This window comes from Yamadazyma tenuis, chromosome 4, assembly GCF_029203305.1.
Source record: "Yamadazyma tenuis chromosome 4, complete sequence".
Classification (NCBI taxonomy): Eukaryota; Fungi; Ascomycota; class Pichiomycetes; order Serinales; family Debaryomycetaceae; genus Yamadazyma; species Yamadazyma tenuis.
The window spans coordinates 998,763-1,025,072 of record NC_089464.1 but is presented as its reverse complement, the minus strand read 5'-3'; the positions used below and the strand labels follow the sequence as shown (position 1 = coordinate 1,025,072).

At 44.1% G+C, this 26,310-nt stretch overlaps 12 protein-coding genes across 12 annotated transcripts; 5 read left to right on the top strand and 7 right to left on the bottom strand. All coding sequences in view use genetic code 12, as the record gives it.

The window, feature by feature from the left end:
* Nucleotides 1–588: 588 nt before the first annotated feature.
* Nucleotides 589–1,831, top strand: ARP2 (Arp2/3 complex subunit, actin nucleation center; the record flags this gene model as incomplete). The annotated part of the gene is made up of 2 exons (XM_006684638.1): nt 589–607; nt 672–1,831. 2 exons carry the CDS (start codon nt 589–591, stop codon nt 1,829–1,831), a joined length of 1,179 nt encoding a protein of 392 aa, XP_006684701.1.
* Nucleotides 1,832–1,932: 101 nt separating this feature from the next.
* On the bottom strand, nt 1,933–6,442 carry MPS1 (Serine/threonine kinase mps1; the record flags this gene model as incomplete). The annotated part of the gene is made up of 3 exons (XM_006684184.2): nt 1,933–3,882; nt 4,569–4,576; nt 4,768–6,442. 3 exons carry the CDS (start codon nt 6,440–6,442, stop codon nt 1,933–1,935), a joined length of 3,633 nt encoding a protein of 1,210 aa, XP_006684247.2.
* Nucleotides 6,443–6,675: 233 nt separating this feature from the next.
* PSN45_003547 (uncharacterized protein) lies at nt 6,676–7,668 on the bottom strand (the record flags this gene model as incomplete). The annotated part of the gene is made up of 1 exon (XM_006684640.1): nt 6,676–7,668. One exon carries the CDS (start codon nt 7,666–7,668, stop codon nt 6,676–6,678), a length of 993 nt encoding a protein of 330 aa, XP_006684703.1.
* A 734-nt stretch (nt 7,669–8,402) lies between these two features.
* Nucleotides 8,403–9,575, top strand: EPT1 (Phosphotransferase; the record flags this gene model as incomplete). Its single annotated transcript, XM_006684185.2, has 1 exon — nt 8,403–9,575. The coding sequence occupies one exon, from the start codon at nt 8,403–8,405 to the stop codon at nt 9,573–9,575; it is 1,173 nt and encodes a 390-aa protein (XP_006684248.1).
* Nucleotides 9,576–9,730: 155 nt separating this feature from the next.
* Nucleotides 9,731–10,138, bottom strand: tom22 (mitochondrial import receptor subunit Tom22; the record flags this gene model as incomplete). The annotated part of the gene is made up of 1 exon (XM_006684186.1): nt 9,731–10,138. One exon carries the CDS (start codon nt 10,136–10,138, stop codon nt 9,731–9,733), a length of 408 nt encoding a protein of 135 aa, XP_006684249.1.
* Nucleotides 10,139–10,240: 102 nt separating this feature from the next.
* Nucleotides 10,241–12,922, bottom strand: FAR11 (Factor arrest protein 11; the record flags this gene model as incomplete). Its single annotated transcript, XM_006684187.1, has 1 exon — nt 10,241–12,922. One exon carries the CDS (start codon nt 12,920–12,922, stop codon nt 10,241–10,243), a length of 2,682 nt encoding a protein of 893 aa, XP_006684250.1.
* A 260-nt stretch (nt 12,923–13,182) lies between these two features.
* On the bottom strand, nt 13,183–16,181 carry TOM70 (TOM (translocase of outer membrane) complex component; the record flags this gene model as incomplete). Its single annotated transcript, XM_006684642.2, has 3 exons — nt 13,183–14,219; nt 14,275–14,329; nt 14,373–16,181. The coding sequence occupies 3 exons, from the start codon at nt 16,179–16,181 to the stop codon at nt 13,183–13,185; spliced, it is 2,901 nt and encodes a 966-aa protein (XP_006684705.2).
* Nucleotides 16,182–16,360: 179 nt separating this feature from the next.
* PSN45_003542 (uncharacterized protein) lies at nt 16,361–18,256 on the bottom strand (the record flags this gene model as incomplete). Its single annotated transcript, XM_006684825.1, has 1 exon — nt 16,361–18,256. The coding sequence occupies one exon, from the start codon at nt 18,254–18,256 to the stop codon at nt 16,361–16,363; it is 1,896 nt and encodes a 631-aa protein (XP_006684888.1).
* A 318-nt stretch (nt 18,257–18,574) lies between these two features.
* On the top strand, nt 18,575–18,997 carry FPR1 (FK506 binding protein proline rotamase rapamycin-binding protein; the record flags this gene model as incomplete). Its single annotated transcript, XM_006684189.2, has 1 exon — nt 18,575–18,997. One exon carries the CDS (start codon nt 18,575–18,577, stop codon nt 18,995–18,997), a length of 423 nt encoding a protein of 140 aa, XP_006684252.2.
* A 215-nt stretch (nt 18,998–19,212) lies between these two features.
* On the bottom strand, nt 19,213–22,695 carry PSN45_003540 (uncharacterized protein; the record flags this gene model as incomplete). The annotated part of the gene is made up of 3 exons (XM_066158104.1): nt 19,213–22,454; nt 22,519–22,525; nt 22,651–22,695. 3 exons carry the CDS (start codon nt 22,693–22,695, stop codon nt 19,213–19,215), a joined length of 3,294 nt encoding a protein of 1,097 aa, XP_066014201.1.
* A 97-nt stretch (nt 22,696–22,792) lies between these two features.
* On the top strand, nt 22,793–23,401 carry PSN45_003539 (uncharacterized protein; the record flags this gene model as incomplete). The annotated part of the gene is made up of 1 exon (XM_006684191.2): nt 22,793–23,401. The coding sequence occupies one exon, from the start codon at nt 22,793–22,795 to the stop codon at nt 23,399–23,401; it is 609 nt and encodes a 202-aa protein (XP_006684254.1).
* An 800-nt stretch (nt 23,402–24,201) lies between these two features.
* CPY1 (carboxypeptidase C) lies at nt 24,202–25,815 on the top strand (the record flags this gene model as incomplete). Its single annotated transcript, XM_006684192.2, has 1 exon — nt 24,202–25,815. One exon carries the CDS (start codon nt 24,202–24,204, stop codon nt 25,813–25,815), a length of 1,614 nt encoding a protein of 537 aa, XP_006684255.1.
* Nucleotides 25,816–26,310: the final 495 nt, after the last annotated feature.

Sequence of the window (26,310 nt, the reverse complement as noted above, 5' to 3'; positions counted from 1 at the left end):
AAATCAGAAGAAGACTCAGAAGTCTTATTGGCGACAAGGCAGCTGATCTGGTGAAAGATCCTTATAGGTACTACTACCACCTTATTGGCTTGAATATGGAGTTCCTCGACCTGTTTGCGGATCTCAGTACCCTGTTCTCCTGAAAGAGTCAATTACTTTGGTCAGAATCAGAGAATTTCTCTGTAATACCCGAGTTTCGTGTCCAATTACTCCATCTTGTCGAAGGCAGATATCATAGAAATCGTAGATCCAGTACATGCGAGTACTTTATGAGTTGAGTGGGTTCAGAGCATAGTGAGGCTCCGAGGCTCCTTTAATTATGGTTTCAATTTTTATCCCCCAGAACGGTTTGCGATTATACTTCAAGCTAAGGTAAAATGGTACATTATATAAGCCCAGTTAATCTGAAACTTTATTAGTATGTACTAGCAAATACCTCCTGTGTCACTTCAGTATTTTGTTGTTCATTCTCACCAGCCAGTGGTTCACCAAATCAGTGCGCGACAACTCAACCCTCATTCAAAACTCAACATCTACCAGCGGCGTATATAATCCCTACACATCACATATTAATATACTCCGTTTATCATGGCAGACACTCCAATTGGTAAGTACCAGATATAAACTCCAACAATTTCTCATTCAACTTCCCGAATACTAACCCATTGCAGTTCTTGACCAGGGTACTGGGTTTGTCAAAATAGGACGGGCAGGAACTAATTTCCCAGACCACACATTTCCCTCCATCGTTGGAAGACCAATCTTGCGGGCAGAAGAACGTAGTACCTTGGTACCATCTGACATCGAGATCAAGGACATCATGTGTGGGTCTGAAGCCAGTGAAGTCAGAAACCTTCTTGAAATCAGTTATCCCATGGAAAATGGAATCATCAAAAACTGGGAAGATATGGAGCATTTATGGGACTATGCCTTCTACGAAAGAATGAAGATCGATACCACCGGCAAGAAGGTATTGTTAACCGAACCTCCAATGAATCCGTTGAAAAATAGAGAAACCATGTGTGAAGTGATGTTCGAAAAGTACAACTTCAGCGGTGTTTATGTGGCAATTCAAGCGGTGTTGGCCTTGTACGCTCAAGGATTATCGTCCGGTGTTGTGGTCGATTCTGGGGATGGTGTTACACACATTGTGCCTGTTTATGAATCGGTGGTGTTGAACCACTTGACCAAGAGATTGGACGTGGCTGGTAGAGACGTAACCAGGAACTTGATCAACTTGTTATTACGCCGTGGCTATGCTTTCAACAGGACGGCTGACTTTGAAACCGTTCGTCAAATTAAAGAGAAGTTGTGCTATGTGTCATACGACTTGCAATTAGATACTAAGTTGGCTCAAGAAACCACAACTTTAGTGGAATCATACGAATTACCTGATGGAAGAGTCATTAAAGTCGGTTCCGAAAGATTCGAAGCTCCGGAGTGCTTGTTTCAACCTCATTTGGTAGATGTAGAACTGCCTGGTGTTGGTGAAACCTTGTTCAATGCTATCCAATCTGCTGATGTGGATGTCAGATCCACCTTGTTCAAAGCCATTGTGTTGTCGGGTGGTTCATCGATGTATCCCGGACTACCATCTCGTTTGGAAAAAGAATTGAAGCAGTTGTGGTTGACAAAGGTATTGAACGGTGATGCTTCAAGATTGGATAAGTTCAAGGTGAAGATTGAAGATCCTCCTAGAAGAAGACATATGGTGTTTATCGGAGGAGCCGTGTTGGCCAACATTATGGCTGATAGAGATCACATGTGGGTGAATAAGCACGAGTGGGAGGAACAGGGTCCAAGTATCTTGACCAAATTAGGTCCAAGATAGTACAATAGAATTGTAAGTTTGAATAAAATCAAAAGTATGGAAGCTCTCTCTTACTCTCCAATAGATCTAATATTTCATGCTATTGTCTATGCTACACTATGCTAACTAAAATTCAACTCTTCAATTTGTCTCATCACTGTCTCAACCAACTTGTCGTAAACATCGGTGCTTATGATTCCCGTCCCATTAGCGCGGTTATTATAACCAAAGTTTACGGCCAGGTGCACCAAGTCACGGATAAAGTTCTCACTTACCACTTTAGGTTTTAAGAAATCACTGGTTAAACACCTATCAACTGTCCACCTATCGTTTGGAATACGGGCCAAGCAATTCTCCATTAATTCTATAGCGCTGGTAGGAACTGGAACTCCACCAATACCTTTAGACGGATACTGGATCTTGACTTGAGGATTCAACACGGCCATGATTCTCTGGTTCCCACTGTACTTGCCGTATGGAGGCTTACCGTAAATCATTTGGTAAATAATACACCCACATGACCAAATATCAGACGGTTTGCTGACTTTCCAGGTGTTTTTGTGTTCTGTTGACAGCTGTTTCATGGGCAGCATCGAGTCATTAACATTGACCCATGCTTCTGGAGCCATGTAGTTTGGGGTTCCGATTTGGGCATCTCTGTAAACATTTGCAGTGTGATCAGGAACAGAGTCGGCGATACCAAAGTCAATAATCTTGAGCACCCCTCTGACAAAGAGGAAGTTCGCAGGCTTTAAGTCACTGTGGACGATTTCCGCTTGATGGACAGTTTGGACACAAGTTAACAACTCGGTGGCGTAGAACTTGACAAAATTCAAGTCCAACTTGCTGTCCCCTTTTAATCGGTTATGCAAAACATGTGAGAGATCGATCTCCCCACACTCCATCACAAGGTATATTTGCCCTTCTCCAATGGCGTAGTCCACAAGTTGCACAACCCTGGCGTTGTTTCGCAACTTCAACAATAAGTCGATTTCACCTTTGAAGCATTTGATGCATGCGTCATCAAATTGGTCAAAAGTGACTTTCTTAATGGCATAAAGCCGATTATCAACAAGAGACTTGACTTTGTAGACTTTGGATGTTCCTCCTCTTCCAAGAAGCTCTAGCTTTTCGTATTGTACATTATTAATGGTTATGGCTTTCTTTCTGGGCTCATCAACCAGTTGGGTTTGAGTTTTATCGGGCTTTCTTGATTGAATGGATTGTACAATTGCTGGAGGAAGTTGTACAATATCTCCCTTAATTAGGTCTACCGGATGAGGTTTATGCTCAACAGGTGTCATATTCTCTTTCTCTTCGTCGTGAGCTCCTTTCTCCTTGACCGGCGAAGGTCTTGGTAATTTGGGTTTTCTGAACCCGTTATCGTCCAGACGAGCAATATTGTTCTGGGAAGGTGGAAGTTCTACCAACGGATTCCGTATCCGTTCCATAGAAACTGGCTCTTCGTGTGTTGATAACGCTTTTATGGCTTTCGCTTTGGCATCTGCTCTTGCTCTTCTGCTTTCAAGTTCATTAAGCTTCTTTTGTTCCTCAATTCGCTTCCTGAGCTCCAACTCTTTATCTTTGTCAAGGAAACTGAGATCAAATTCGTTCGAAGATGGGGAAGGTCGTTTAGACTGCTCCTGGACTGGAGAAGGGGTATCTACAGATGTTCTTACCACTCGTTGAGGAGGCCCTATTAATTTTCCAAATCTTTTGGGGCCCCTCAAACGCTTGACTGGAGGCATAATTCTATCAGTAAAACGATCCGACAACGAGTTCTCGCTTGAAGGTCTATACCTCACTTGCGGAGAAGCTGTTCTGTATGTGGATGGATTGGTTGTGGGTAATGGGTCGGAGGCTTGTTCAGATAAGTTGTTTGTGTTGTGGTTGGATAAGCTCATGTGGTGATTTGATAAATTGGCATTGTAATTGGACAATTTCGTCACACTGTTGTGCGAGAGATTTCTGTCGGAGCCAGGATGGCTCATGCTATGATTGGAGTGTTGGTTGTAGGAAGAAGTGATGCTCGTGTTGGCATTTGGATTCACTACATCATTAGTCGGATCCGGCTGAAACTCATTCAGGCTTTTTGACAGGCGCAAGAAAGGATTTTCTGATGTGCTGCTCTGGTAGGCGGACTCCCTAAAGTGCATGGAAAGCTTCTCTTTGAGTTTGTTCCTACCACTTTGTGGAAAATCCAAGTCGTAAATACCTGTGATATGGGGGTTTTGAGGAGGCGGCTTCGACTGAGAAGTGCGATCGTTGAGGAGCGCTATACTGTATGAGCTTAGTGCTGGTGGAAGAAATGTGTGGTCATCTTCTAGAAGGTGTTTTTTCGCCGGTCTTTCTGGGACTATATCTCGAGGAAACATGTTTTTATTGTGACAAACATAAAATTGATAGAAACGACAGTTAGGGTAAAAGGGGCGTGGCACGTAATTACTGTTGACGTAAATCCTTGTATTGGAGCAAGGAAAAGTAAAGTCCTTGTAAGGATTGTGTATGTGAATACGTGAGTCTTGTTATGAATGGAGTCGTCTTTAGATGCGCGTTGTAAACAACACAAATGCGACTGCGATTCAATTGAAAAAAAAAAGAAATGCTCCACGGCAGGTTCGAACTGTCGACCTTCAGATGACACAATTTTACAACTATGAGACTGACGCTCTGCCAACTGAGCTAGTGCAGCTTTTCTTGTAGGTTGGAAAAGGAGAATATTTACAACACGGAAAGGTCAACTCTAGATTAGTTTTACATAGGTATCTGAAAGCAACACAAATATTATTGTAGACCTGGTACATTCACAGCGCCCCGTAGTTCATTAATTGATAGCTATTTAGTCTTTAGCGATAAGTCCGTTTCTTGTGATTGCCTAAACAGAAACTATTTCTATTCCGAAGTCTATGAATACTATTGATGATATTTCTAAAACCCTCCAGTCATGTCTCGTATACGATCGACCTCAGCCTGAAGCTCCTTGAGGTCATCAAGAATGTTAGTGGTGCTTCCAGAGGATTGGGCTGAAAGTTCTTGTTGTTGCGGCGGTGGATAGAAGGCTTCAGTTGGAATTACTTTGGGTGGGAGAGCTGGCGCCGACTGGGGTGGCACTTGGTACGCCTGGGGTGGTACTTGGAACGCCTGGGGTGGCGGTGAGCTGACCGTGCTTGAGACACCTCTTCGTCTAGATGGTGGAGGAGGTGGTGGTACAGAGCGTCCGTTAGGAGTGGGCAGTGATAAAGACCGGGCCCGACGAGCTGCTGGTACTGGAGGCGGAGGTAACGGTCTGTCTTGGTTAGGCGATGCGGTGGCATCAAGACGAGAGTTTGCAAGTGTGTTTTCAGCGGTGGAACCAGTCATTTGGTCTGTGAACAATTGAAGTGATACTCTAGGTGCCTGTGCAACCGGCTGTTCAACAGACTGCTGTGGCAGCTCATCTGGGGATGGCGAAAATATCTTCATCATATCGTACGGGCCGGTGACATTAGGTCGAAGCTGTTGTGGTTCCTGTTGTTGTTTCTGAAGGTACTGCGACATTTGAGCAGGACCCGTCATATTGGGTCGTAGAAGCTGGGAATCGTACTGTTGATGGCCAAATGGGGCTGAAGATGGCACTCCACCAATGGAAGCGGTATCGACGTTGTTTAGGTTCCGGAAATGGTTCAACTGCAGCCCCATATCGTCCAAAATCTGTTGTTCTTCTGCATCTGGATTCTTCAGCTGGGAAGAGATCCGGTTGAGCAATTGATCCATTGGAAGCGAGTAGTCAATCTCGTTCTGTGGAGACGGCGACGGGGCAGGTGATGGGACTGGTGGGCCCAACGATTCGTGGACATCCGTGACGATTTGATCAGAGAATGTGACAGATTTTAGCTTTTTGCTTCGCTTTTTGCTGGGTTTATCGTCTGGCCGCTCGCCCGTAAGCATGAACTGGGTGAAGCTGTCCAAATCCAACGGGTTGGAAGTTGGATTGGCAGGAACACTGGGGTCTTGAGAATCGTTGAGGGTGTCATCGTCTTCTTCATCATCTCCACTTTGACGTTTCTTACTCAAAATGGACGGAGGCGCCGGCACCGGTGCTGCCACCCTGATTAACCCTCGATGCAACAGATTCCCCTGCAAGCAGTGGGATATAAGTCGAAGTAAGGCAAAGAACTCACCGATATTAATGGAGTTGAGAATCTTAAAGAAAAGACGGTTTAATTTATCCTTCAATTCGGCCGAGAGCTTGAAGTTGTGAAGAAACTTATAGACGTCGACCATCAGAATGGTTCTGGTTTCGGTTCTAGCCAAGATATCCGAATACCATCGAATGTAAGTTCGAGACTCGGCAAGGGTAAGGTCTTGGGTGGTTAGGGAAAGGGGGATGCCGGTATCATCGGCAAGTGCCTGAGATGCCTGATTGTCATCTGATACGAGCGCCGTGTCGCTATAGGAATGGATTCTAGTGGTTTTGGCTGATGGAATTGAAACATTGTCTGCCAGAGCGTTATGCCGAAGGGACGAGGATAAGGCAGAATCGGAAGGACCCAAACCGCCAAACGAGACGGATGGAGGGGCTGGTGATGTTGGCCGTATCTTCTGTGTACTAGACGCAGATTGTGGGAGTTTGAGCCAGTCAAAACCGTCCATTGTATATGTCTATAAAACCACTGGTGATCTGTACTTGACAAATTTTAGCGCGTCAAAATGCTGTAGTGAGTATCAAAAGTGAGAGGATTAGAACTATGGTTAAAACAAACAATTTCATCAGCGGTTAGAATCCACTGTATTATGCTTCTGAATATCAATTGCATACTTAAAATCTAATTTAATAACACTGGCACACTCAATGGCCTTGGAGAATTACAAGTCAAAGGGTCTCTTTAATTTCTGATGGCTTCCTGCAACGAGATGTTATTCTCAATGGATCTGGGGTCCAAGCCCGAACCTGTCAAATTCTCAGAGACTTCTTCCTGGCCGGTCGGTACCTGTCCTGAAATACTGGAAGCCATTCTCTCAACCTCATTGGATGAAGGCATAAAAATCACCTTACTTCCGGCATTCCTGGCCATAGATTGCATGGCATCCAAGTACCGGATTTGCATAGCAGGCTTTGAAGCCAAAATATCAGCCGCTTTTCTCATCAACTTGGCACTTTCTACTTCGGCCTTGGCATTGATGATTTTACTTTCACCAATCCGCTTGGCTTCAGCTGCCATTGATAATGATTCCTGGACTTTAGGAGGTAAGCTCAAGTCTTTAATTAAAATTGACTCTATGTTAACACCCCAGTCAAAAGCGGTTTTGGCAATGATACTCTCGATGGCCACAGCGATTTCCTCACGTTTCTCCACCACATCCTGCAACACCCGGTTACCAATGACGTCTCTCAAGGTGGTTTGGGTTCTTTCCATAATAGCAGTATGGATGTCGGCAATCGAGAAAATGGCCTTTTGCGGATCAATGATGTTGTAGTACACCACTGAGGTGATCACCACACTGACATTATCACGAGTAAAGCAGCTTTGGGCAGGAATATCGGCAATAGTTATCTTGACCGATACCCGGGTCAACCTCTCAGACCAAGTATTAACGTACGATAAACCTGGTTCAACAGTTCTTTGTAATGCACCAAACCGCCTAATTAAACCTACTTCACCTTGTTGGACTTCTTCGTACGGATTGGAGCACAAGAAGCAGCATACACCACAGGTACCAAAAATCCTACCGAGTTTGGTGATGACTCGCTGGTAGGTGTTGGGCACAGGAATTGGGTATGATTTGGCAAAGTTTTCAATCACCATTTCTGGCTTGATATGTTCTGGTTCTTTGGTAATGACATTTTTGAAATTGTCAGAGCTAGTGTCTTCCATCATGGTGAGTTATTGTAATAAAAAGTGATTCCTCACGGGTTTTGGGGGACTACTTATACTTGAGAGGAAACTTTAACAGTGACGAAGTGTTTGTAATCATTGTGCAGTACAAATGGCCCTGGTACCCAATTAACGAATTACGAGGGTAAACTGTCCTGTTAAAGGGGGTGTCAACTAAGCCTTTCTTTTGTTCTTTGGTCAACTATATAACCAGGCTGTACTAAAGAATGACTATCGGTCCGTGCTTATCATGAATACCGAGGGGCACAAGCCTCAAATTTTGTAGTGACTGTCTCTTTATGTAATTGGCATGTTCTTTCACAGTAGGTTGTCATATGCTATTGCTTGTGATATACCGTATTGAATGTCAGCATAATCCTAATCATTTCCGGGAGTAATAATAGTGCCTAGGTCGTGAACTGTATGCATCGTGGTAAGCCCCCCGTCCCTACTGGTATTGATGATACGGTTATTACTTTCATAAAATCACCCCCAAGGTACTCCACATTGAATACCGCATTTTGTCGTGATCGATCATTTTAGTTAAGCTTTGGCAGCCGCATGAACCTGTGATAACCGGATCGGCCGTAAAAGCAAGTGATAGGTCAGCCTCCACCACCCCACGGCGCGCCCCCTACCAACTGCGCGATCCATCACATGGTGGCCCTCACGTGCGACGCATCTCTCTTCGTCGCGAACAAATCGATCGCAGATTCTCTTGCTCATTTAACCTCAAAATGGGATTCTACATACCGCAAGATAAATTGCCCAACTTAAAGTTGTACAAGTACTCATCGGAAGATCACTCGACCATCTCTAGGTTGGTGTTGAAACCATGGTGGAACTGGTTTGTACAACTTTTCCCGCGGTCAATGGCCCCTAATGTCATTACCTTGCTTGGGCTTGTGTTTATTATTTGCAACCTTTTCAGTGTGTTCTACTATGATCCATACCTCAATCAAGACAGTCCTCGGTGGTGCTACTTCTTCTACGCGTTCGGTTTGTTCATGTACCAAACATTTGATGGATGTGATGGGTGCCATGCCCGGAACACTGGTCAAAGCGGACCTCTTGGTGAATTATTCGACCACTCGATTGATGCCATTAACACCACCCTTGGGTCCATTGTGTTCTGTTCAGTGTTGCAGACGGGCTATAGCAAGTTGTTCTTGCTCACGCAGTTTGCGTCGGTAACAAACTTCTACATGTCCACCTGGGAAGAGTACCATACTCATACGCTTTTCTTATCGACATTTTCCGGGCCTGTTGAAGGGATTTTGATGATCATTGGTATGTTTGCAATTATAGGCGTCTTTGGACCTGGCATCTTCCAATACAAGCTTCTCGCAGTCAACAATCTGTGGGTGGTATTTGATGTTGACGTGAAAACTGCCGCTCTGTTATTAGGCCTTGGGTCACTTTACTTTAATATCGCCCAAGCGTTCGGAAACGTGGCTCGGTACTACCGCCGTTCGAAGGACTCTGTGGCTGCATCTAAGGCCATTGACATGGCTTACCAGGGGCTCATTCCTTTCTTTTCCTATTATACTTCCATAGCAATGTTGGTGACGGTGTTCCCAGACTACTTGTACCAGTTTGGATTGCCTCTTTCCCTTTCCATTGGTCTTTCGATTGCCTTTGCGGTGGGAAGAATTATTCTTGCTCACTTGACGATCCAGTCGTTCCCAATGGTTCACTTGCCCATGATTGTGCCGGTGGTGCAACTCGTCACCACAAAGTTCTGTGTGGACGTGTATGGATACGACTTGTTTGACGTGGTGTATTCGCTGGCATGGTTGGGCTTTGGAGTGACGTTGGGGATCCATGGCCTGTTTATCAACGAGATTATTTATGAGATCACAACATACTTGGATATCTATGCCTTGTCCATCAAACACAAAAAGGCATAGGTTAGACGGGAAACCTCTGTGTGTGTCCTTCTTTAAATCCAGGTAGTTTCGGTTTTCTGAAAGAATCAGAGTTAACTTCAGTTCTCCTCCTTTGTGTCTCTTATGGTGACATGTTTATTTTATATACAGATACCGTTAGATAGGTCGTCGACTACTTACTTCTTTTCTTCGCTTCCCGACGCCAATACACTTTGAGCGGATTCTTGTAATGACATTTCTCTTTCCATTTCTTGCAATTGGGTTTCACTCAAAATAGCAAGTGATAATGGAACTCCCAACAACAAAAGACTCGAAGTCACACCCCACAACAAGTTACCTCCTTTGAACAATCCGGTGGTCACCAGACTCTGGACGGTTTGGACTGCGGATAAAAGTACATTTCTTTGCTTTGGAGGAATGATATCTTTCAAAGCAAGAATTCTGTCATAAAGGGTTTCGTTTTCAATGTCAAAGTCGTCTTCAATTTCGCTTTCACTTTCACTGTCACTGTCACTGTAGACTTGTTCGTTCTTGGGCTCAAATGCACTGGCCTGTGTCTCGTCAATTTGGGTTAACTTAACCATATTTGTGGATGATGTTGGATATTCGAGCAATTTGTCGATGAAGTTTTTTTTCATTAGGACTTGAAAGCGCGGGTCGTGTGCACGTCCGTGGTGGCTGCAAACTTAAAGGTAGTCGAAGTTCTCATCCAGGGGGAACGAGGTAAACTCTGGAGCTACTTCGTATCCCAAACACCTCATCTTTTCGGGGTACTTGCGCATGTTGTAAAACTGGAGAAGGCCTCGCAAGCTGATTTCCTGATCGAACGAGTTGTGGAAATCGTTTTCTACGTCTTTCCCACTCAACCATGTATCTCTCATAGAGAGTCGACAATTGAGATACACCATTGAAATTAGGTCCATGTTTAGACTCTTCCACTTCCGTCCTTGGTATGGAATCAATTGTTTGAGTATCTTAAGGATTGGTATCGTAAGATGAGGGTTGTCAAAGTTAACCACAATCATCTTGAAGATCTCAGATGGCTTGAGCTCGTTGACAGTCAAAATTCGCTGCGTATGATTTTTGAGTATCACTTTGTGTATAATGTTCACCAAGTTGATCATGATGAAGCAATGGTTCTCGTTAACCTCATCAATAACGAACTTATTGACGTTGTTCTCGGTTAATTTGGTGCCAAACTCTGTCAACTTCTTTTTGTTGATGAGATGGAACCTGTGCGGCTTTGAATTTCCAAGGCACTGGTTAAAAAAGTTTAGCATTGGGATAGCAATGGCTGGGTTGGTCAACTGATTCTGGTAAATCATGGAGTCGTAAGCATTTTCTAATTCATGACCGTTGGTAGTTTCTCGGTTGTTAGGGTTGTTGAACGTTTCGGTTAAAAAGTCCATGGCCACCGTGCACACTTGAGAATCAAAAAGAATCGTCGTCAAGTAGTAGTACTTGAGAACGTGATTAATTTTGAACCACTTCAATAAAAGACAAATAATACCGGAGCTAGCTTTGGCAGTGATTTCTTTAGTACGGAGAACTTCCAATTGTTGAATCAAAATTTTGTCTATTTGGGTTTTCTTATCGTTATTCATCAATTCCTTATCGTTGGCATAATATGGGGTTTCACCATTCAACTCATCTTCAATGAAATGCAAATTGTGTTCGATTTTGTAACTCCTGATGGTGCCGATCAACACCTCCATCAAGCTGCTGAGCTTATCCAAGTTTTTTCCGTAGAACTTTTCTACCCTCATAAAAGACTTTATCTCAAGAACATTCGATGGGTACTTCTTCAAAAGATCATCCATATTATACTCAAACTCGTCTGACTGAGACTCTGAAACCTCCTCCTCGTAATTATTCAAGTATCCTCGTTCCTGTACCATAAACTTCTGTCGTTCTGCCCAAAGTCTTTTGTTGGAATAGCTGTCGTATATAGAGTCTCGAAGGATCTCATCCGCCTCTTTTACGGCATATGGCACTTCAACTTCGTCACTTAATGGGTAAATAAATGGCATGCTTTGATTTATTTGGTACAGTTTCCTGATCTTCTCTCCACCAGACATGAAGTCCGATGGAGTTGACGGTGGGGATGGAACTGGGGTGGAGATGTGCACAGTTTGAGCAGGTAACTGTCGTTGTGTGGTGTGGACGCCGTTAGTTCTGGGATGTGCGATGTAGTTGGACAACGAGCTCGACTGAGAGTTCAATGCCATGAAGAAGTCGTAGTCCTCGCGTAATGAAGATGATGATGACGATGGGTTGGGTGCTCTGGGATTGCCATTAATTTCGTCCAAGGTTTTACCGAACTGTTTAAAGTCATAAGGATCAGTTTTGATCAGGGTAAGCTCGCCAAACAACGGATACTTGTCCACAAGGTCTTGTCTGAAAGTGTAGTAGTCCAACGGAGAACATGTCAACTTGTTAAGTTTGTTATCTTTGCTCTTGATATTATGGTATTTGATAAGAAACTTATCACAAGACTGCAACGTTTCTGACCCACCAAATTCAAGTAGAATTAACTTCCATAGCAAGATGATCAAATGCCGAATTCTATAGTTCCCATTGGGATTGACCTTCCAATGTTGAATGAAACTTACTATGCTACTCATGAGATCGATATCGTTCATATCTGTTCTGAAGCTCAAGTAAGTGGGGGAATCGCTGCATTGAAGAAAAGTGTTCACCATGAAATAAAGTATCGTCAATGCTTTGAAATAGTTGGTATCATCTGTTAGTTGGTCACTTCCCAGATCGTCGGCATTAATCCTTTCATCAATGAAAAGGTTTATCTGGTGACACACACCTTCGACGACGCCCAACGAATAAAGCACTTTAACGTTATCTCGAATCTGGTGCACTTGCTCACAAACACCTGTGCACAGTTTAAATTTGCCAAACCCGTAGTAGATCAATGTATCAAGTGACAGACCACATATCTCATCTTGAGTCAAGGACTCGACGCAATGCTTCAAATACTCGATTTCTACCTCGTCTTCTATGTGTTGAAACTGACTTTCAAACCGTTGAAGGCCTTCAGTGTACCTAGCATTTAAGCCATCAAGATCTATAACTTTGAAGTCATGAGCCACGAACCAGTCGTTTAACTCATTTTCCAAGCTACCGTAGTCTCGATATGTGTACTTCAACTCGGTTTTGTTGATTAGACGTTGAAGAGTTCCTTTATCGTCTGGATCCTGCGAGCCTTGGCTGGCGAGTTGTTCAGCTCGAGCATTCAATTTCCTCTGGAACGTCTCGTCTAGGGTGTCCCCGTTGAGATCATGCTTGGTCGTGGCATCAGGATGGTCTATGAGCTGGTCCTCGAGCCTATCAATCAGCAATAATTCTTCTTGCATTGTAGGATGATTCTCAGGCCGATTTTGTTTAGTGCGAATTGTTATTGAGAAGGGCGATTTGGAGAGTGGAGAAGGGCAATGATTCAAGTAGATATTACTGTATGTGCTCCCATCTGTGGTAGAAGTCTTTGGAGCAACTGGTGTGAGCTACTACTAAAACACCTTCGATAGTGTCATCAAGAGATACTCATTGGAATATATGCTGCTATAACAAGAAGATCCTCTGTTGCAACCTTTAAACAATTTCTCTGTTAATTGTATCACCCATCTACCGCAACCTTCCATGATATCGTCAAGGTCTCGAAGAGAGGTGCCCCGCGATGGGTTGTGCCTTTAAACCCATCGAATTCTTTGAATTTGACTGCAAAGTCCCCCTTTAAAGTATCTATTTCTGTCTCCAAGCTCACGTTAAACCAGGCAAAAAGCACTCCATTCACAAAAACCCGATAGTCGCAAACATGAGCAACGTTAATGTGGTGTCCAGGACGAAGTATGACGTCTCTTCCTTCAATTTGTACTGTGTCATCCTTGTTATTATACTCCCAAATCTGTACGAGTTCAACTCCACACTCGACATCTTTTCGAGGATTGTATCCTTGTAAGACTACGTTTATTTCGGCTGCATTTTCAGAATTATTTGTCAAGTATCTCACAGTATTTGTCAATTTTACCTCTGTGAACTGCACCATAATCGGAGAGTTCACTTGGTTCACCAACATTATTGCTTTCTGTTTGTCCTCTGATGCATCTAAGTAATTCTGCCAGTACTGGAGGTATCGGAATTGTGACTTGATTGAAACTCCCTTGCCAGACCCAGGCCGCATTCTTCTTAGTGTATACAACTCATTCACTTCATGGGCAGACATGGAAATTCCGTGCTTATATGATTCATACATTATGACAGCACATGCCACTGTACCCGAACGGCCTTTTCCTGCTTTGCAATGGACAATCGCAACATTTTCTGGACTTTGGGAGAGAAACCTATCAATACTTTCGACTACCTGCATCAAAAGATAGAAAGATGGAGGTTGATGATCTGGAAATGGGAAGTACGACATCTGACCCAACACGTCTGCTTCATTATAGCCTTTTCCTTCCCCTCGTAGGTTCCAAACATGCCAATTTTTCTTATGATTATATGTTAGCACCTTGACTAGGTCCTCAATGGGATATCGGTACCATTTCTTGAAGGAGCTGCTGACGGGTCCCGAGCTTACTACCACGTTGTGCTGAACGTATGCTAAGTCATACTTTATATCTTGCTCATCTTGGTATGCAATTTTAGGTAGGGATACTATAGATCGTATTAGACTCTTCATGAGCATGAATCTAAAAACTGCGAATTCTACCAAATACAGAAGTAGTACACACTTTTCTTTCAATATATACAGAATACCACAAGAGCTATCTACAAATCTAATGAGCATCCACAGACTTAGTTAGCTACACCTGCTGCCATCATCGATTGTCTCATAACTTCAGCAATTTTTTCAGATAAGATGGGGTCAGCCTTTATTCTCTTTTGCATCTTGGTGGCTTCAGCAAAAGAAGTGGCTTGAACCTTTTCTTCAATGGTTCTGGCCAAGTTGGAAGATTCTTCAAACAACACAATGGCCTCATCCACTTGTTCTTTTTGCAACTTCAATTGGGCTAAAGAGATTCTGGCCAATTCAGACTTAGGATCCAATTTGCACGCTTCTACCAACAATTCTTCAGCTTCATCAAGCTTGTTGAAGTTCTCTCTGGAGATCAAAGAGGCCTTGTTGACCAATGGCAAGGCACCCACCGAATAGTTTGGTAATGCTTTTTGTAATCTGGCCGCAGTTTCAAATTGCTTCAAAGCAGCTTGGATGTCTCCTCTGTCAGACAAAACCTCACCATAATAGTTTGGAATTTCGGGAGAGGTTGGAAACTTCAACTTGGCTTCCGTGAACTTGTCTTCAGCTTCTTTGATATCTCCGTTTTTGTAGGTGATACAGGCAGATTGGACGTAGGCGTAGACATTTTGAGGGTTGGCCTTCTTGGCCTTTTCAAAGTTTTCTTGGGCTTTATCCAACTCATTTGTCAAGTAGAATAATTGTCCCAAGTGGTAGTAAGCATCTCCAGCATTTGAATCCATCTTGGCGGCCGAAGCAAAGTCGTTTCTGGCATCCTCGTACGAGGATTTATCGGCGTTAATCAAGGCTCTGATGACATAAGTTCTAGATCTTGGCTTCAACAGAACGGCCTTGCCAATATCAACAGCAGCCAGTAATGGGTCGTTTTTAAGGAATTTGAAAGTAGCAGCGTACTCGTAAGCAATAGATGCTTTGGCGGCGTTGTCAGAATCAGCCTTCAAGCCTTCAGCGTCATAACCAGAAACGGCTTCCGCAATCAACTTATCGGCTTCTTCATATCCTTCTGGGGTGTTCAGGTTGATTTTGGCAATGGCATCGAACAACAACTTATCATTACCAGTAGACTCTTCACTAATTCCTTCTGGGTTGGACTCGGTGACAAAGGCACCAAAGAACGAGCCAGTGGTGGATGCAGAGGGCAAGTCAAGAACACGAGTCTTTATGTTTTGCTCAACGATTCTCACCGAGTGTTTTTTCAAAACTCTTTCCAAAACCTGTTCCACAGACTTGTTACTGAAACCTCCATAGATGGTCAACGCAGTCAAGTCAAACATGGCATCTGGGTACTGTTCCAAGATTTCGTAAGAAGTGGCTCTACGCAAAAGACACTTGGTGTAGTCAGGCTTCAACTTGATCGCTTCGGTGGTGTCTTTGACGACGTTTTCATGGTCATCCAAAGCAGCGTAACAAGCAGATCTGTTGGAGTAAAATACAGGGTCCACCTTCAATTTCAAGGCAGCCGAGTAGAAGGCAACGGCCTCTTTATAGTTTTTGGCCTTGTATTCGGTGTTACCGTCTTCTTTGAGTGCCAAAGCCCATTCGCTCTTTTGGTCCGCCGTCAAGTTGGAGATGGTTGCTTCTGAAAGATCAGGCAATCCATCCTTTCCAACGGGATAGATCTTGGAGGAAGCTGGCGATGCAGGGGCAGCAGAAGTGTCCTTGGAGTCTTCAGGCTTGGACTTCTTCTTCTTTTTATTCTTTTTCTTTGAAGCGGTGGAGTCTTCAGGGCTAGGAGTGGGTCCTTGTTGAGAATAGTAGTACAATGCCCCAACGGCGGAGATACCGGCGACAGTGGCTGCTATGCTAACAAGAGTCTTGTTTCTGGCCAAGAAGGAGCCAGAGTTATCTAATGCCGACATGATGGTAGCTTATTATTAAATCAACGGTCTGGCAATCGAGAGAACTTTTTTTCAGTGGACAAGGATTGGAATTCGCGAGGAAACCGAAGTCGAGGTTGGGACGGCGTGCGCAAACCATATGGGTTATGTACTGATTTCAGGCAGACTATGACTAGATATACAAGAGATTAGTCGAGGGCCTACTCGAGGTTATTATAGTAGTGCTCGTGCTGCTGGTACCGTCTGCGGGCCCGTTGATGGTCGGACGGGTTCTGGTACGTGCTTTCTTTCATGACATCTTCATAGGTGGGAAGAGGAAGACTATCTTGACTGGATTCAGCAGAAGAGGCACCACCAACAGGTAGGCCATCGGGTCTGTTCGGGAGCTTTGGTGGCGGCACTAGGTGGGAGTCAGCACCATTAGCGGTCTTTTCATCCGGCAATGGCTTATTTATGGTGGGGATTGTGGATGTTGATGCACCTTCCAGAAGGCTTCTAGTCATGGTCAATCCTCCAAGCACCTTAATATCGTTGATTTGTAGGTCCACATACAGTAGTTTTCGAGTGAGCTCGGCCAGGTTGTTGAAGTCTGCAATTTTTTCGCTTGAAAATCCCCCTACAACCGTCAACCTGTATTTCCGTTGGATGTTGCAAGTTCTGAAAGATGGTGACAAGTAGTCAGGCAACACACAGTTGGCGAAGTACTTCTTGGGGATCTCCAACTCGTAGACATTGTTGGCAAGATTGTTGCTGGCAGTGGTGGAGGACGAGTTTTTCAGACGTTTGCAGTTCATGAGGTCAAGCTTCAAATTCTGGTAGGTGTTATTGCAAATGTTGATGACATCGTCATGACGGGATTTGTGAATTTCATTCAACACCCCGTCGCTTTCAAGAACGGAAATGGTGGTGGTAGATGTCAAATCCATCACAAGACGTTGTAAATAGACCACTCCAAGTCCGTTACTCTCCTCGGGCCGTCCAAACTCTGAGAGTGAGTATACCGAAGGTCGCACGTTAGACACCAAATAGAGTTTAAACGACGGGAGTTTCGTCGGAATCAAGAAGGCCGGGTGCCTGAAGCGGATTTCAAATGCAAACGGCACGTCTTGGGTGTTCACCTGTGGCCGAGGACTCGTGCTTCCCAGAGCAGCCAGGTTTCGTCTCGGATTGGGCGGAGGTGCGGGTGGTTCAAATAGTTTCTGGAGAAAGCTCTTTCTAGGCACCACCAACGGTGCCTGTGGAAGTAGCTTGTCGTTGGAAGACATCAGAACTTTCCCCAGAGGCATCTTGACCCCTATGATCTCAGGAATGCGGTTTTTGAATACCACATCTTTACGCACAAATGCCTCTCTATACTCTTCGTAGTCTTCACTGTGGATTAACGGCAAGTTGTGGCTATCCAAATCCAATGGAAGAAAAATAAACGGGTCGAAGGCCCGGAGGTTCACCTTAAGAAACGACGACCGCTTGCAGGTTACCTTGACAAAGTACTTAATAGATGCAAATTCACCGAGACCACTGAGCAGCGGTGGAAGCTGCGCCGTCACATGGTAAGCCTGCTGGGTCGGTGGCGGTGCCGATGTTGAAGGCATCTGTTGTCCTTGGAGATACAGAACCGCCATGTTCTTCACCATGTTGGAGTTGAAATTACCATTGTTGATCTTGAGATCCAACTTCTTCATGTTGAACAGCACTTTGTTGGTGATGCCCAGCAACTTGATGCATGAGTTGTTAAGCGGTAACTTAAACGTGAACGGGTACGTATATGTGCCTGGAGTTAAGGTGAATTCTTTGGCCTTGGACACCTGCCGGATGTTCTCTGGCGGGAACACTATAAGTGTATCGTAAAGCACCCGGTGAGCATCCTGGAGAATCTTATCGCGCTTTTCTCGCCTATCTCGCTTGTCTCTTCGAAGGACCTCTCGGGGAATTGATAGCTCTGTTTTGGAAATACCTTCTAGTTTCACCTGGATATAATTGAGCGAAATGGATCCGGTGACGGTAAGTTTGACGGAACCCGTGAGAACGTCATAGTTTGTGAATGTTCCACCCGAGGTAGCCCGGTCGATTTCTATTGCAACATCACAGTTCCCCATAACCTGACTATTTTCTGTCTACCATTCAAAAAGACGTGCGGTAGAGGCAGGTTTGCTGCTGCGCACAGAATTAGCCTGAGGTTCGCGGGGGCCGGCTGTACACAGCATTCTTCACATTTTACACATTCATCTCCTTGATACTACACATCAGCCAATTGCTCTTATTAGCTCATCTGAGATTTGTTCACATTCTACTTTCATTCAATATATGTACCGATTTCATTGCTGCATAACTGACCCTTCTTTTTATAGTAGTGTGTCCTTACCATAAATTCACAGTTTTTTCACCTGTGGCCGCACTCAGGAAAAAATTCGTTGATGATTCTTAGTGCCGTTTGTAAACCCGTATTCAGAACCACCTTTGCCTCATCAAGTCGATTGTTTACCTCAACTGCCTTTAGAATGTCTGCTCCTCAAACTACCCAGATCGAATTCCTCCAAGAAGGAGATGGAAAGACCTTTCCAAAACAAGGTGATCTCGTTACCATCCACTACACTGGTACTTTGGAAAACGGTAAGAAGTTCGACTCTTCCAGAGATAAGGGCAAGCCTTTCCAGTGCACCATTGGCGTTGGCCAGGTGATTGTCGGTTGGGACACTGCCATCCCCAAGTTGTCGGTTGGTTCTAGAGCCAAATTGACTATTCCAGGTCATGAGGCCTACGGACCAAGAGGATTCCCAGGTTTGATTCCACCTAACGCCACCTTGCTCTTCGACGTCGAGTTGTTGAATGTTAACTAGAGTATGTGATGAACCAGAGAGTTTCACTGAATGTTGTTCTGTGGCTCCTGGATCAGCTTTTATAGTCTAAATTTACGCTTGTATTTAATAGGCGATTACTAAAGTATTTGGCAGTTACTGATGTCAATGGCAAGTCTGTTGAAATCATAGTCCCATAATCTTTCTCAATTGGTCTTACTGCTCGTATCGTATTCACTAATGCCGTCTCATATTCACTATTGCCGTCTCCACATTAACAACCCATCACGAGTGATCACATCGTCAGCCACCGGTAACGCAGGTAAGCTTACTTTGTACTGGATGTCAAACACCTTCAACTGCGGCATTTGTATCACACTCTCGCTGCTGTTAAACTGTCCGTAGTACTCGAGTTGGAATCGGTTGAATGGTAAAACCGGAAACTTGGTTTGTACTAGTGGGTACATGTTTCTCTCATCATCAAAGTTCCAGATGAACCTCTCGTTATCGTCCACCAACTTGCTGCTGAAAATGAAGATCCGTGGCGTTGGGTTTTCAATAATGTATTTAAGTTTCACAGTCTTTTCCTCGTTCTTTAGTTTCTCAACTTTCAAGAGCATACGAGGATCTGACAATGGCAACACAATCTCCCACTCGTCCGTTGAGAATACATTCAGCTGGTCGGAGCCCTTACGTCTCCAGTCAATCTTCGCTGATACTACCATCATGACATTACGGTGGGAAACTCCATTTTTGCTTCTGGTTGCAAACGTTTGAGTTTTCGAGACATTTCCAACTTTTGGCAACAAGTCTACCAAAATCTCTGAATTTTGAGACTTGACTTGGAACTCGATATTCGTGGCCTCGATATCCTCGCTCGGTTCATTCAACATGAGCTTGGCCTGCCACAACCGGGTCACAATGGGCATCGACAAGTGGTTGCTACCGTGCATTATGAACGGGTTGGGCATGTCATTCACACCGTCTTTAGTGTCTCTGAACCGTGGAGCAATTGATACTCGGCAGTTAAAGGGTACGTTGACGATGGGGAGAATATACGTTGCAGTGTCGTAGACAGCTAGTGCACTGGACTCTGTATCATTTGTCTCTTGTTCACCTTCTTCCGCTACTATCGTCTTCAAATCAAGTACAGCTTGGTAGGAGTTGTTGGATTTCTTAAGTTCTTCTTCAGCGTGTAAGGAAGTACTGTGTATCGCAAGGTTCATTTTCACTGTGACTGCATCTGTTTTATCCAATTCCTGAAGCACTAATGCCTCATCATCTTTCAAGCCATCCCAGTTAACTTTTGGGTCAACGAGGACCAAGTCGCCTGCGTCAGAATTGCTAGTGACTTTCACTCGAGGAGATAGGGAAATCTTATTGTAGTTGAGTTTCCTTTCATTTTGAAACTGTACATCGAAAGTCAACGTGACTCGTTCTCCTAGAGTGATGAAGTTGATCTGGGGAGGTCTCATTGTTACAACCACATTGGGTCTGATAGGAAGGACTCGAATCTGATGAGCCCTAAAGGAAGAGGAGATTTTGACGGGGACTTTGATCAAAGAATCGTCAAGCTTCTTGAAGTACCAGTTATACAGTGGCTGCCTCGTGGGAGTAATTGATTCACTGTTTCTAATAACCAATGTTTTACTATCAACTTTGATTTCCAATACTGATTTTAGTTTGACAGTCTTTAATTGGTATACTCCGGACTTCTGCACCAGCTGTGAAACCTCCAAAACCTTCTGGTGGTTTGACACAAAACTCAAGTTTGCTTTAGTGTCTTCAGGTTTCTGCAAAACAGTATCTTTAATGCTTGAATCATGGAATACCTTTATATTTGATAAGCCTGTGAGTTCTTTGCTATCTTCGTTTTGAAAATTCACTTCTACATCGGTTATTTTGAACAATATTTCAACCACTTTTCCTTTTATGTGATTCTTAATTGCGTCAATATTGACCTTAGGGCGAAGTGAAAGCTGGCACACAATATTGTCAAATACAGTAACATCTTCAGTCACACCCGAACACCTTTTCTCATCGGCGAACAAAATATCGACGTCAAAGAGATGACAATTTACATCGATATCTCCATCAATCGCACTTACATCAACTTCGTGATTACCAGTACCATTGTTCAACAATAGAAGTAACTCCAATGACTTATGAGGGGCATTCAACTCCTGATAACATTCTATCAATTTGGATTTTATCAAATTGTCGGTAGACTTCCAACCTCCTAAAGCCTTTTCAAAGTGTTCAGCAGACAATTCCCATTCACCAGAAGAAAAGTATTCTCCAGCCAATAAGAAGCATATGTACTTGGCATTTCCTTCAATACTTACGTTCTGTAAAGCTTTATGTAGCAATATCTTCCTTTTCAGAATGAGCTCTTCAGAATCTTTGTAGATACGCAAATAGTCAAGCTGGGTAGTCTCAGAAACACCAGTTAAGTAAGATGAGCATTTTAAATAGAGCAAGCCGGGGTCAAGAAGCACATCTACGTTATCATCGTGGAAACGAACCCCTCCGGCATACCTAGTGATCTTGCTGTTCTTGTGCTTCTTACTGTAGACTCTGATGTTGGCTTCGGTAAGAATAGATTTGGGTACCATCTCCAACAACTCAGCTAACCATTCATACTGAACAGCAATCCACTGTCCTGATTCTATTCTCCCCCTTGTAATCGATGTGACATTTGAAATATGGGCAGCGTGCTTTTTCAATGCTGTAATCGGATCTTCAATTGACAAATAAGCCCTCACGATTTGAAAAGCTGTAACGTCAATAAGATTCCGGAGCTCCTGATAAAGGGTCAAGTCACGCGATGAGATGTGGTCCTTCGAAAACTCAAAGTAGTTCTCCAGCACAATTTCAACCAAGTTTTGGTAGCCCAACTCTAAGAAATGTATACAGCTTTCAAGATTATGTGGATACAAGAACTGGTCGATTATCCCCTGTTTGATGAGATTCCGGGTTTCTAAGAACTTGGGAGTCAACTCAATGGTCGTGTCGATGTGGGTGGATGTGGGGATCGAGTAGTACTTCTTGTGTCGTTGCCTAATTTTTGATTCAATGGCTTTGTAGAAGTCAACCGCAGATGACTTCAAATTCGAAACTAGACTTGTTACAAAAACATCCACTTCACTGGAGTATTCCTTCAGTACACAATTCAAGTAAAGAAGACCCGTTGCCTTTGTCAAGTTTGTAAGCTGTCGGAATCGATTGATTCTAATCTCATCCTCCAGTGAATTGGTTGACTTGGATATTAGAATAACCACAAACTTTATACCGGCAGCATCAAATCCGCTTTTCAACTCGGTCATTTCAGCAGCTATTTCATCATCTCTGGTGGCTACATCGGGGAGTTCCATTGTCTGAACAAATGCAAATGGTTTCAACTGTTGGTACTTGAGAAACCAGTTCTCAGAGAGTATTCCGTTGGGGAAAAGGTCGGAGTCGGTGTTGAAAGGGGAATAACGGGAGTGTTTATCTTTCACTTTGAGGTCGTTTAGCAGTTTAAGCACCTCAGCTGAGTATTTTGTAGATGTTGACACATTGACGAGAAAGCTGTTTGACAGTAGTCGATTCTTGAGAATGGAGTTATGCCACAGTTTTCCCGCCAAATTTAGTTCTGAAAACTGACGTATAATCTGTTCATATGGGGCATCACCATTCGGCACCTGAACGCATACCAATGGGGCCAGGATACTGAGAAACAGTGTGCTATAGTTTTGCATACGGGCGTGTGTATCAAAAGCTTTAATCTCGGTTTTTGTGCGCATCACCATTTCAATCTCAAATCATTATTCAGCACAGACTCATTTGGTAGCACACATGTCAGACGAAGTCATTAACGCCAACCCCACGATAATCAACGTGGAGTCGCTTCCCACACGTCTTGGAGCGTACGAGCTGGCCCAAACCGCCGTCAAGTCAAAGCTCCTTGACACTTTCACATCACTTTCCCTTTTTCAGACGGAAAACCTATCATCACCTGAACTCACAGGAGAAAGCTCCGACAACTGGTCCGACGACGACGAACCCGAAGAAGAAATCGACGCACAGGAGATATTCGATCTCATTGGTTCCATATCTGACCCCGAACACCCGTTGACATTGGCTCAACTTGCGGTGGTCAACTTTGCGGATATCCATGTTAAAAATGGCCCAGACAAGCATAAAGACTTGTCGGAGGTGTTAATCAAGATCACTCCTACCATCACACACTGCTCTCTTGCCACGTTGATTGGCTTAGGAATACGAGTGCGTCTTGAACGATGTCTTCCACCCAGGTTTCGTATTCGTATCTTGGTGAAAGAAGGCACGCATGAGTCAGAAAACCAGGTGAACAAGCAGCTTAATGACAAGGAGCGTGTTGCAGCTGCATGTGAGAACGAGCAGCTTCTCACTGTCATTCTGCAAATGTTGGGCAGTTGCAAGTGATTTATATGAGTTCATTAGGAAGTTATATTATGTAAAATACAAACTCAAACCAGACAGTTGACATTCGAATCTCCACCAAACTTTGTGGAGCGGCCTCGTAATACATCATAGAAATCTAACATTATTTAAAGCTCTTTTAACCATCAAGTGTTACTTTCTTTTCTGTGCTTGGAAGAGTAGGAATGTCCCATTTTGACCGATATGGTAAATTGCCTCCTGTTTTTTGCACTCATCATACTGTTCTGACTTATGCACGCATGTAGGTAATTCCGAGATGGCTGAATCAATTTGGCACCTTTCGTAGTATAATTAGTAGTTATTTCTACCTCCGTAATGGTAGTTATCCAAGCTTTCGGTTAAATTATTACCTTGGCAAACTAAAAAAGTCCTTTCTAGTGATCGAGTTGGATGTACATCGATTTAGAATGCAATACCCTGTTCGTTCATATCTTCTAAAACAAAAATGATGTTTTAGGCGTATCTTATCAGAATCTTCATTCTTAAAGTACGCCTGCACATCGACTATAACGGCGCATGGGTGGTCCTCAAAGTGGCAAGAATGTAGACCAGAGCGGAAATGCGGTTCCGGCACGTCACTCTTATCGGTGAGCGCATTCCAGCACCGGGGTAGGACGTCTGGTACTATTCGCACCCCTGGTCTTGCACTAGCAGTTGCCGCGCACTCACCGCTGGTTGAATGACTAGCAAGGGATGGCCCCATACAGGAACGGCTTCCGCATATAAAGCGCACAACCCCCAGCTTTTTTTCCCGCCATCCCCTAACTCTCATCTATACCATCATGAGACTTAGCACTGCTTTCGCTGCCGCCAACTCGTTGGCTGCCCTCAATGCGTTGGCCATTCAAAACCCCTTCGACACAAACATGTTGCAGACACCCCTTAGTTTGATGAACAACAACCGATTACTCAAACTCTTTGGTGACAATGCCGGGACAGACTTTTTCGAGTCCATGGGTAACTTTTTGAACGAACCCGTTTCGAAATTGACTCAGAGCACCAAGGACTTGTGGGCTGAGATGATGGCTGACTACCCACACGCGGTGACGTCGATGATGAACAAGATTCCTGGAAAAAAGAGCATTGAGCACAAGTTTGACTTTCTTGTCAAGAGTGACAAGTTCAAAAATCACAAATTGAGAGGTAAGGCCACGCCCAAGTCCTTGGGAATTGACGATGTTAAGCAGTACACTGGGTACTTGGACATTGAAGATGAAGACAAGCACTTTTTCTACTGGTTTTTCGAGAGTAGAAACGACCCCAAGACCGACCCGGTTATCTTGTGGCTTAACGGAGGTCCTGGGTGTTCTTCCATGACTGGATTATTCTTCGAGTTAGGTCCTTCTTCCATTGGTGAAGACTTGAAGCCAATCAGAAACCCTCATTCCTGGAACAACAATGCCTCGGTGATTTTCTTGGATCAGCCAGTGAACGTGGGATACTCCTACTCATCTGAGTCTGTTACGGATACCACCGCCGCTGCCGTGGACGTGTTGGCGTTTTTGGAGTTGTTCTACGCTAAGTTCCCCGAGTACCAGAAACTTCCTTTCCACATTGCGGGAGAATCTTACGCAGGTCACTACATTCCTACTATGGCCAAGACCATCTTGGAGGCTCCAGAAAAGAACTTTGAGTTGACGTCGGTGTTGATTGGAAACGGTTTGACCGATCCCTTGGTGCAATACAACTACTACCAGCCAATGGCCTGTGGTGGAGGTGGATACCCATCGGTGTTGGAGCCTGAAGAATGTGATTCAATGGAGGCAAGTATTGGAAGATGTACTTCGTTGATTGCCGCCTGCTACGAATCATCGTCTGCCTGGGCCTGTGTACCTGCTACCATCTACTGTAACAATGCTCAGATGGGACCATACCAGAAGACCGGAAGAAACGTCTACGACATCAGAACCATGTGCGAAGGTCAACTCTGCTACTCCCAAATGGACTACATTGACCAATACTTGAACTTGCCTGAGGTCAAGGCAGCTGTTGGGGCTGAGGTGGAAGAGTTTGAGAGTTGCAACTTTGACATCAACAGAAACTTTTTGTTTACTGGCGACTGGATGAAGCCTCAATTCAAAGAAGATGTTATCGAAGTGTTGGACTCGGGTTTGCCTGTATTGATCTACGCGGGAGACAAAGACTTTATCTGTAACTGGTTGGGAAACCAGGGTTGGACTGACGCTTTGGAATGGAAGGGAGCCGACGGCTTCTCGGTGGCTCCAGTCCAAAAATGGAACAACGGTAAGGTTCATGCTGGAGATGTCAAGAATTTTGACAAGTTTACCTTCTTGAGAGTGTTTGGAGGAGGTCACATGGTTCCTTTTGACCAGCCCGAAAACTCTTTGGACATGGTCAACCGATGGATTGCTGGTGACTATACCTTTGGTTACTAATTCACTAGTTTAGTTATACCCATAGTCGATAGGAATATATTGTGATTTTTAGTTCGCGTAGTTTCAAGTGTGTCTCAGGCAAATGTTTTGGCTGCAATTTTTACATTGCCTATTTGAGACGTACCATAAACATATGTTCCTGTCAACATCAACAAAACCACTCTGGTTTATTGTGGTTGTGGTAAGATTAGGAAGTCTTTGGAGTAACTCTGGTTATATCCTGCTCTGTACCTGTAATCAATGCCTTTGATTGGCTAATTCCCCCGTATACCATTCAACTTGCATGGCTTGGAGCTTCCGCTTACAGAGGGATAGCTTACCTATTCCTGCTCCGAAGACCTTAAACCTGTTTTGGGGCTGATCTTGATGTTTCACACGCAATTGTTGATTCCATCATTTGTGTGGTAGGAAATATTTTTTTGCTCCGAGTTCATCAACCTATACTCTCCCTATATTTATTGCTTACGATGTTGCTCCGACGTCTTATCACAACGG